This window comes from Rutilus rutilus, assembly GCF_951802725.1.
Source record: "Rutilus rutilus genome assembly, chromosome: 17".
Classification (NCBI taxonomy): domain Eukaryota; kingdom Metazoa; phylum Chordata; class Actinopteri; order Cypriniformes; family Leuciscidae; genus Rutilus; species Rutilus rutilus.
Window position 1 is genome coordinate 30425981 of NC_140230.1, and position 10796 is coordinate 30436776.

At 37.5% G+C, this 10796-nt stretch overlaps 2 protein-coding genes and 1 pseudogene across 3 annotated transcripts; 2 read left to right on the forward strand and 1 right to left on the reverse strand.

Moving 5' to 3' along the window:
- Nucleotides 1-290: 290 nt before the first annotated feature.
- On the reverse strand, nucleotides 291-3359 carry psma2a (proteasome 20S subunit alpha 2a). Its single transcript, XM_084384753.1, has 8 exons — nucleotides 3285-3359; nucleotides 2695-2771; nucleotides 2396-2528; nucleotides 1825-1947; nucleotides 1586-1667; nucleotides 1369-1442; nucleotides 1221-1278; nucleotides 291-573 (listed from the first exon to the last, which is right to left on the reverse strand). The coding sequence occupies exons 1-8, from the start codon at nucleotides 3323-3325 to the stop codon at nucleotides 457-459; spliced, it is 705 nt and encodes a 234-aa protein (XP_084240879.1). The 5' UTR covers nucleotides 3326-3359; the 3' UTR covers nucleotides 291-456.
- Nucleotides 3360-3606: 247 nt separating this feature from the next.
- Nucleotides 3607-5055, forward strand: mrpl32 (mitochondrial ribosomal protein L32). The gene is made up of 3 exons (XM_084385827.1): nucleotides 3607-3797; nucleotides 4451-4632; nucleotides 4772-5055. Exons 1-3 carry the CDS (start codon nucleotides 3707-3709, stop codon nucleotides 5021-5023), a joined length of 525 nt encoding a protein of 174 aa, XP_084241953.1. The 5' UTR covers nucleotides 3607-3706; the 3' UTR covers nucleotides 5024-5055.
- Nucleotides 5056-8669: 3614 nt separating this feature from the next.
- Nucleotides 8670-10110, forward strand: LOC311276401 (cytosolic sulfotransferase 3-like; annotated as a pseudogene). Its single transcript has 5 exons — nucleotides 8670-8679; nucleotides 8769-8875; nucleotides 9442-9568; nucleotides 9753-9847; nucleotides 9927-10110. The product of its transcript is annotated as a cytosolic sulfotransferase 3-like (transcript).
- Nucleotides 10111-10796: the final 686 nt, after the last annotated feature.

Genomic DNA, 10796 nt, shown 5'->3' on the forward strand with positions numbered 1-10796 from the left:
ATACTGTTTGGAAGGTGTACCGACTCATTTTTGGCGCGCCATAAGTGACGCGGGGCTCAAGATTCTGATTGGCTGGCGCAGGCCAAACCCCGTCTTAAGCTTGTTTATTAAGGACAGTCGAGCACAGAAATCAGATATTTGGCGCCATATGTAATCTAACTTTTATTTCAGATTAAAGTTATGATATAAAACAAAGAGTATATTCGGTTACATTTAGTTGTTGCCTTTTGCACAAATCTAAAACAGTATCCACAAATCCACAGTAGTACAAATGGAAACAGACAACAGGATTTCAAAAGACTTGTTTATTTTATTCCTTCCTAAACAATACAACTTTCACTTATTTCCATGCTTTAGATTGCTCAAACAAATAAGTAAGTACTAAGTACTAATGAAGTTGGACTGATGAAGACAATATAATCAGTGCTCAATCTACAACAACTTGTAAAAGTGATATTAAACAATGGCAGCCAGATAGTCTTTCACCTCCGCTGGGGTCAGTCGCCTAAATCCTGCTTCATTGCAGATTCCCACCTCAATGTTGTCTTCTGTCATTTGACCTTCAAAGCTTTCCTGTAACAAAAGTAGTCATAGATAACTTTGATGTTTGACATTTTAGAGCACTGGCAAGTAAAACGTCATGCTTTGTGACAGGTGCAGTTTCAGTCAGTATCGGTATAGTTTTATTTAATGCCATGTCAGCATCTGTGGCTTTCTTCATGGCAAAAACTGAATTACAAAAATACAAGAGTGACATATACACAATAAAAACAAACAAGCAGAAAAAATACAGCAATTAATATTACATTTTTTAACATTACAAGATTTTCAGGTCCTTAAACAGGTCCTTTAAAATTCTTTACCTCATATGGTGTTACTGGTCAAAAAAATTACGTTAAAGAGAAAAGTGAGGTGCATCAGCTCAAATAAATGAGGAATTCAGTTAATCAGTTCCAAAAAAAGATTGAATCCATTATTTGGCAATAATAGCATAACAAGGGAATAAGTAATTTTTGTAAGAAGATGGTTAAAAACTAAAAAAGGTGGAAATAACATACAAAAAAAGGCACAAAATTATATTTTTTGGAGGGAGTTATGCCCTCTGCGAGCAAAGTCAGTAAGTTTTAGTCTAATGCCAGAACATTAACTAGCATTTTAGAGAAAAATAAAAATGACCGGAACACAACGTGAACAGACATAGCTGGGTTGTCAATTATTACCTTAAGAGTCAGAATAGCAGTGTGAATCGCATCTTCCAGTTCCAGATCCTCATTGTATCTGAAATAGGAAAATGAAGCAAATGAGAGGCTGTGTGTTTAGAAAGACTAAAAAGCTCTTAGACTTGGACCATGCGTGTTCATTCTATACCTTTTTTCAAGGAATGTTTTCCCATTCACATAGTTCTTCCCCATCGCTGTGGCTTTCCATGCAAAGTATGCTCCCTTAAACAGATCAAAGTCCATCTTATTTTTTGAATACAGTACATAATAAAGAGCTTACATTTTTAACAGATAATTTATTTCAGTTTAAACCGGATTTCAGTAATACAATAAATATAATTATAACACCAAAGGGAATAACATACTGAGGGGTCAGACTGGAAAAGGTATGGGCGGTCTTCATCCCAGCCAGCAATCAGGAGTGACACCCCAAAAGGCCGAACTCCTCTGTGTCAAAACAAAAAATCTGCATGTTACGCCATTGTCACTTTGGTACATGCACGTCAAGCATCTTCTCAAAATAATGTTTTACAACACTGCAAAACAATTGTTTGAAGTACAACTTCCAGAATAATTGTAACAGTGGCGATAAAATCACGCATACCCTGATTGTGTGTACTCCTGCATAACAGAAGCCACCCTCTGAACAAGCTGGCCTGTAGGAATCGGCTCCTGATAGACCAGGAAGTACTGCTGAGCCAGCTTTCGTGCCCTTCGCACCATAACCCTGCAGATATGATTAAAGTCACCATGAAATCAAAATGAACAATTCTTGTTTTTTTATGGAATATTGCAGCATTTTTTTTTTCAACTGACTAATCAGTGCACATCACTTTTTTTAATTCTTGTGCCCTCTTGCAGCAACATCTCTTCTCTGATGTCATGTTTACTGGAGCCAGGGTGGGACACATGAAATCACAGCAATAGCAAAACCAGAACAATCCCATCTATTGGACATAATGGACATAATCAAGTCCCGCCCTACTTTTTTCTTGTTTGAGAAGCTGTTTCCCTCGGATATATGTCATAATAGGGAAGAAAAGACTATTGCAACTTCTGTTTCATGCCAACTTTATCAACTTTTTTTACAACAAAAAATCTCATTGAGCTTCATGTGCTACATGTTAGGAATCATTATTATGTAGCGTTAGGTCATGCAGGCTCCAAATCCATACCTGTAGTCTGGACCCATGCCACTGTAGACCATACCGATGTGTTTGGTTATGGGCTCTACTTTGTGAACACTTTGCTCATCGTACAGTATAGATTTCTGCTTCTTTTCTGTAGCCAGAACAACACCGTTTGAGGCTGTGAAAGAGAAATGAGGATGAAATGAAAGTGAAGATTCAGTGAATGGACACAGTTTAAACGTCAAGAAGGCCATTTATAATAAGCACATAATGAAACCCTAAAGTTTTATAAACAACACAAATTTCAAGACACACCTGATAAATACAAATATAATTTTTTTAACCTTTTATTCCAACCGAAGGAGCACCAGCTGCTACAGCTGCCAGGGCATACTCAATCTGGACCAGCTTCCCTGAGGGGCTGAAAACACAAAAATAAGATTATAAAATGGTCAGTAAAATGTCACACATGATGAGTGTTCTGTTTTCAGTTATACTATAATTAAATGACTAAGGAAACCATTAACTGATAATCGTAAACTTACTTATGTGCATTAAAAAGTCATATAAATGTATATAAAAGGATAAGTTTCCACGATGATACACTGAAAGTGAAAGTAAAATCAGCAAGTTCTAGCACAAAGATAAAACTAAGCCCTAGTCTGTCTTTTAAGCACTTCTGATAGTGTTGTATATGTTGATCTGGGAAGCATTATTGTGTTTAGTTCACCCTATGCATGAACGTTGATGCTCATGAATGAAAGAAGCACCCATCACAAACACAGTGACTCTGCATCAGCGCTCAGATAATGAATTAACGCCTTTAACTGACAAAACGCTCTCCGTAAACCTCGAGATTTGCGATTCGCTAAAAACACACACTCGTTTAATATGATGAATGCATTCAATATGATAAAATCATGATGTTAATTACCTGAAAGTGGTGAGGGAGAAACTGTAGCCTCTGTCTGCCATGGCTGTGTGACTGTTGGGGAAGTGACGACACACGCTTACTTGATCTGATTGGTTGAAAGAGGTACTAGGGTAACTCAATTAATTGTGGGTATTGTAGGCAGCTTAAAGATAAGTTTAAAATAATGTTGGGCGTTACATTCTGTTTGCCACTGAGTATTTAAAACCGTAATTAAAATATGTATTGTTTTGTGTTTTGTTTTTTGTTTACATTTTCCGCTCTCACCCGCTCAGAATGAAGCAGTTTTTATATTGTTGTACTACAGATCCCAGAATGCACGGGTGCAGAAGAACGCGCAGGCGCAGTGGGTCTTTTTGAGCTGTGACCGTGAGGATGTTTGGTCTGTACATGTTGGGTTAAACTGAAATAAAATACCGAACACAATGTCATTAACGGGTTTACTTCAGTTTGTCGGTCGTTCTCTGCAGCGTCTGGAACTTAGTTTATCGCAAGCGGCGGGATTTGACCGCTTCGGTGAGTGCATTTACTGTAGTGTGTCATGTGTGACACTACTCCACTCATATCACTGTACGTACACTTATATTGCACTGAAGCTTATCTTAGGTAAATCAAAGAAAAACAAACTGTTAAATTATCTTGTGTGTTGTAACATAAAATATAGAGTTTGTTTTTAATGTCATAATCTCTGGTGTTGTATCAAGGTCTCAAGGAGACACATGGCACATCTGTTGTGTTTTTAAGGGAAGGATACAGTACATAAGATAAAAAGTCTCTTTAATCTGAACATTACAGTTTTTACTTTTTGTCTTAAAATAAATAGTATTTATTAAATCTATAATGCAAAATTAAGCGCATCTTTATTAGAGAATAAATTCTGTTAATGTGAAATGTGATTGGTAATTTCAGTTTTTTTTGTTTTTTTTCTAAGGTTTATTTAAAAAAATATATATATTATTTTTTTTATAATAATTTAACATATTTTAAAAATATATTTATATCACCTTAAGTCAAATGTAAGCCCACATCTTCCTTTTATAAATAATAAATGGACAGAGGTTAGGGTAAGGTATATTTGAAATGGTAGTGTGAGCATGTCTTAAAAATAATTTGAGTAACTCAGTTTGATTATTTTATTAATCTATCAGTCACATACACCTTCTCTTCAGGTCCAGCTCTAGCAGTAAATGGTCCCGGGATTCTTCCTCAATCCCATCACAGCAGTGATGATGAAAACGCTCAGCCCAGTTTCTTGGACAGTATCTTTTGGATGGCCGCCCCTAAAAAGAGACGAACCATTGAAGTAAATCGCTGCAGAAGGCGAGACCCAAATAAACTGATAAAAGTCAAGGTAAGAACTCATTGATTCCCACTAGACTAGAGCATGGAAAAAATTAAAAGAGCTATCAACGTAAACCTGTGTTCTGTCTAGTAAACAGATGTCTGTTTAGATGAAGAGCAATTTATCCTATTTTTTCTTTCTCTCCCAGTACAACATTGAGCCGTGTTCAGAGTGTGGCAACATGAAACTGAAGCATACTCTGTGTGGATTCTGCTATGAAAAGGTCAGGAAGGAGACGGCAATGATACGGAAGCAAATCTCCATCATGGAAGGCGGACCTCTCAACACTCCTGCTGTAGAGTCTGTTGTTTTGTATGAAAATGAAACGCCCTCTGATGCAGATAAAGACAAGAGAATAGTAGAACGCAACAGGAAACGTCCATATTGGTTTAACATGTAAATGCAGTGAAATAAATACTTTTGTTAAATAAAGATCACAGTTTCAGATTCGTGAATGATTTTGTGATTATGCTTTAGTTCATATTTGAATAGGTCAATAATAATTTTTTATACTTCAACTTCAACTTTTTATTTATATAGCACATTTAATAGCAATGTTGTTGCCCAAAGTGCTTCACAGTTATAACAAAAACAATAAGACATACACGTATTAAAACATTTACCGAGCCTAGCAAGTGAAGGCATCACTACACACTCTTAGACATACTCCTCACACAACTGTATAGTGAGATCAGTGTAGAGAGAAAGAAAACTAAATAAAAATGAAAGCTGCAAGCAGCAGTGAAAGGGCCCTCGCACTCATGCCATCGTCACTCGGTGGCTTTAGGAAGACAGAGCATGGTTGGGCAATGTGCATTTAAGGAGGTATATATAGTAAGAGTATGTCAAAGTCAATTACAAAATGTTTTGTATTATGGGGATAATAGCATGCTTCATGACTCAGATAAGTGTTGCTAGCATGTTTAGTATGTTTCTAGCATGCTTAGTACACAATAATTATGTGGTTAGTACTGCATTACTGTGTTAACCATGTCAGTTTCTGTTGCCAGTAGGTGGGGCTATGTCTATATATGAATATCGCTATGTAGATGTGTTCAGTGCAGGACTTTCATCAAATATGTGAAGTTTGGGGCAGATTGGACATTGTATGCTTGAGTTACAACAACTTCCTTTAGCATTTCTAGCATATTTTATGATGTTTCTAGCATATTACATATTAATTTTGGGGTAGATTGGACATTGCATGCCTGAGTTACAGCAAATTCATATTTAATTGCAGTAATAGCATGCTTTAGCACTTAGCTAAGTGTTTGCTAGTATGTTTTAGCATGTTTCTAGTATGTTGGTAAGATGTTTAGCACCTACTGGCTTTTTTTTTTTTTTTTTATATATGTTATTAGGAGTCCAGAACAGTGTTAAACGTCACTTCCTGTTGCCAGCAGGCGGCGCTATGACTATAACTGAATATGAGCATGGACGTGTTCAGGACAGAACTCTTATCAAACGTGTGAAGTTTGGGGCAAATTGGACATTCCATGCCTGAGTTACAACAACTTCCTGTTTCATGGCATTAATAGCATGCTTTAGCACTTAGCTAAGTATTGCTAGCATGCTTTAGCATTGTTTAACACTCAATGGCATATTTTACTATTGCTGCGTCCCAATTTGCATACTATCCGTCCTAAATAGTATTCGAAAATTCAGAATTCAGAAAACACTCTTCAAAAACGGTGCTTTAAATCTCTTGACAAACTAAAAAACGTAAATGACATTTGTATGTATTCTAAATAAAAGACACAGGTCACATGTCATGCAAACAAGAAACTCTGCTTCTAACCACAGGTCGAGAGCTGTCGTTCTAAACTCACAACTTTGAGATGTTGTTTGCGAATGTTCGTTGTAACGATGGTTTCGGGAAACACAGACTCGTTGAACTGCTGATAACGACAGAACTTGCGAACATAGTTGGCTAACCATGCTTTTGGGAAACGCACCCCTGGATGGGAGACCTACTGGGAAAACGATGTTGCTGTTGGAAGAGATGTTAGTGAGGCCAGTAGGGGGTGCTCACCCTGTGGTCTGTGTGGGTCCTAACGCCCCAGTATAGTGACGTGGACACTATACTGTCAAAAACCACTGTCCTTCGGATGAGACGTTAAAGCTACACTGTGTAATATTTTAAGTTGATTTTTAGCAAAAAACACATATACGTTCTCATTAATGTGTAATCACTTCAACCAACTAATTAAGTATTCTCGTAAGTGTATAATCTGCCATTTAGAATACATACGAGCGAGTCGCTCGAATGGCGGAAGCCATGTTGCGCATCCATCTTGAAAATACATTAGACAAAGAAGGACATACAAGCTTCGCCTTTCGCATTTTTACACGCAGTAGCACCGTGACGAATGCGAGAGGGAGATTTGCTCGCGTTTGCCGGCAGATTTGAAATAATACGGCCACCGTAGGAGTTAAAACACCTTCGGAATGGGAGGAGCTAGAAAGTAATATTCAGTTGGTAGTCATATACAATTTCACCGTTAGAAATCACAATTTCACTGTGTAGTAAATACTACACAGTGTAGCTTTAAACCGAGGTCTTGACTCTCTGTGGTCATAAAAAAATCCCAGGATGTCCTAAAGAAAAAAGAAAAAAAAGAGTAGGGGTTTAACCCCGGCATCCTGGCCAAATTTGCCCATTGGCCTCTGTCGATCATTATGGCCTCCTAATCATCCCCATATATACTGATTGTCTTCATCACTCTAGGGGCTTTCGCACCGTTACTAGCCGCCAGGATGGTTCCCCTAGGAACGTTTTCCTGGTTGCGTTCGCACCTCCAGTAGGAACTCTGAAGTCACATAAGCCGCGCTTGTTGTTGTGACTTTTATTTTGATGGTGCTGAGAACGCCAGAGCCTGAGCAAACACTGCTCGCATTCTCTGTGTTCATTAGTTTACGATCTGTCTAACAGTCCTGTTTAATACAATATTAGATAGAACTGTTATACATAGAAAGTAGACAGTAATGAAAAGGTATTAGCGAATGCCATGTGATTGATGTTCAGAGATGCTAGCTGAGCAGAAATACATAATCATGTTTCTCTTGGTCTCCTCAAAGTTGCGTTGGATTTTCTCCTCAGCTTTAAGGTTAAGAGGTCCATCTATCACTGTTTTCCATGTTCGTAGAGTTAGTTTGTGGAGTAAATATATAGGCTATAATCTGTGTGTTTACATAGCTTTTTTTTTTTTAAATGGCTGGTGTTTCGCGTGCGTTCGGCCAATCAGCGTCACTAACGTCACGGATAGTTCCTATAGCGCTGTTTTAGACCGACTCTGAAGTAGGAGTAAATTAGATCCTTCAAAAGGAGTTCCTCGAACTAAAATCGTTCCTAGTTCCTGTTGACCGAATCACGAACACCTCCGGGAACTTCCACCAATAGTTCTAGGAACGATGAAAAGGTTCCTTCGATACGAAAGCTCCTTATACTGTAACAAGCACCATCCTTTGGATAAGACGTGAAACCGAGGTCCTGACTCTCTGTGGTCAATAAAAATCCCAGGATGTCCTCGAAAAAAAGAGTAGGGGTTTAACCGTCATCCTGGCCGAATTTGCCCATTGGCCTCTGTCCATCATTATGGCCTCCTAATCATCCCCATATATACTCATTGGCTTCATAACTCTTGTCTCCTGTGTGTGTGTGTGTGTGTGTGTGTTCTGGTGCAATATGGCTGCCGTCGCATCATCCAGGTGGTGCTGCACATTGGTGGTGGTTGAGGATTTCCCCCCTTCCATGTAAAGCGCTTTGAGTGCAGAGAAAAGCGCTATATAAATGTAACTTATTATTATTATTATATAAGTAACTTTGCATCTACATGTCAACTAGCAATCATTAGAGTATTAGTAGACAGTCTAAGCCTGTCTAACAGTCTACTACAGTCCATACACTAATGGGAGTTAGCTGACATGTAGTTGCAAAGTTAAATATAGTTAATAGAATGTCTAAAGTGGACCATCGGAAATAAAAGTAACCCAGATTCTTTAAACTTTGCACTTTTTCATCTGTTCCAAGATTGCTGGAATGTAAAATGTTGGAATGTAAATTATAAATTGTTTATTAAAGGCCTCAAATGGGTTTTGGCCTAACCACAATGATAATGACACTTTAAACAACATCTAATTATCAGTTACAGGGACAGAAATGGCTGATAATCTTCCCACCTCTCCTCGTCTCATCAAAACTCACTTAACTGTTCAGTTTGTACCCAAGTCCTTCTGGGAGCAGAACTCAAGGGTAAAGTACTCTGGGTCTTTTGACTACTAGAATAGATGATAAATGTAATCATATCTGCCAAAATCTGACTTTCTATTTGGATATTGTCTTCATTTAGATTTAAAAGAATAGCTTTTGAAACTACCTTTTCAATAAATGTGACCAATGAGAGGCTTGCTTATGTCTTGAGGTTTCTAATAATCCCTAATATTTCCATGCAACTAATTTGAAAACTTGAGTTCTCTGAAAAGTGTAAATGTTGCTCTGTAGGGCTACCAAAATATTGCGTGTCAACAAAGCCTGAACCAGTGGGCACTTTCAATATTATCTACTCTATAGACAAATTGAAAAATGGCAGGTGTTTGTGAAACCTGTTTGGAAATAGTCATTATGCAAGGAATTACGTTTGGTCCCACTGGTGGAACAGAAATTACTCACTGCAGCTTTAATAGAAGTTAAGTAGTTTTGTAATGAATGTAATGAAATTGAAACTCTCTAGATAGTTTTGCATAATACAACATAGGCCTATATCACAGCAAGTCCTGTGTTATGTCATAATATATTTTTTTTTCTTTCACTTATTCCAGGTTGTGCATGTAGCACGTAATGCAAAAGACAATGCAGTTTCCTATTTTAATTTTGACCGAATGAACATGGGACAGCCTGTACTAGGAGATTGGAACAGCTTTATACAGAAATTCATGAAAGGGAAAAGTAAGTAGATTGATCAATCACAGCTTGGGTGCAATCTATAATTTTAATGTCTTGATTAAAAAGGATGTTATAAATATAACATTGAGAATGTAAATATATTTCATTTCTTAATTACAACCCCTACATTATCAATCAAGAACTTTGCCTTGGAGGTTTTGTTTTAACATCAGTAATTTCCCGCCAGATGTGTTTGGTTCTTGGTATGATCATGTCAGCGGATGGTGGGAGAAAAAACAGACATATTCTATACTGTACTTGTTCTATGAGGATCTGGCTGAAGTAAGTTAAATTCACAAAGTGACAATTTTATCAAGTGTAGAAATACGTCTAAAGTGTGTATTTTCCTGGTCTTTTCCAGGACACTGAACGGAACGTTTGAGCTCCTTCTTGGGTTTGTCCACTTCAGTCGAAGAAAGGGAGAAAATAACAAAAGGGGTTAAAAGTTTGATGCCATGAAACAGAACAACATAATCAACCATGTCACAATCCCTTTCATGGACTTCAAGAGGTTAATCGCTGCTCTTCTGTTTTCACATAGATGATATTAAAGATGTTAAGATTGTAAAAATGCAAGTTAGTAAATTGCGTAAATGTATAGTTAAAAGTTATTTAGTAGATAAATACTAAAGTGGTATTTATCTTAAGAGTGGCTCAATCTTAAGTTTATAAAGCGACGAGAATACTTTTTGTGTGCAAAAAACAACAAAAATAACGACTTTATTCCACTATTCATTTCCTTCTCTCTGGGCCTCGAGTCTTTTCACGTAGTATAACTGCGCAGCGCTTCTGTGTTGTACGTCACACGCATCACACACATGACCAGCGTCTGCCAATAGTGAGCCTACGTGTGACGTACAACACAGAAGCGCTGCGCAGTTATACTACGTGAAAAGACTCGAGGCCCAGAGAGAAGGAAATGAATAGTGGAATAAAGTCGTTATTTTTGTTGTTTTTTGCGCACAAAAAGTATTCTCGTCGCTTTATAAACTTAAGATTGAGCCACTGTAGTCACTTGGACTATATTAACGATGTCTTTAATACATTTTCTGGGCCAGCAAGTTATAATGCCTTAGAAGCCTATGGAGGAGTGATCCAGCTCTCAGATTTAATCAAAAATATCTTAATTTGTGTTCCGAAGATGAACGAAGGTCTTACGGGGTTGAAACAACATGAGGGTGAGTAATTACTGACAGAATTTTCATTTTTGGGTGAACTAACCCTTTACGTT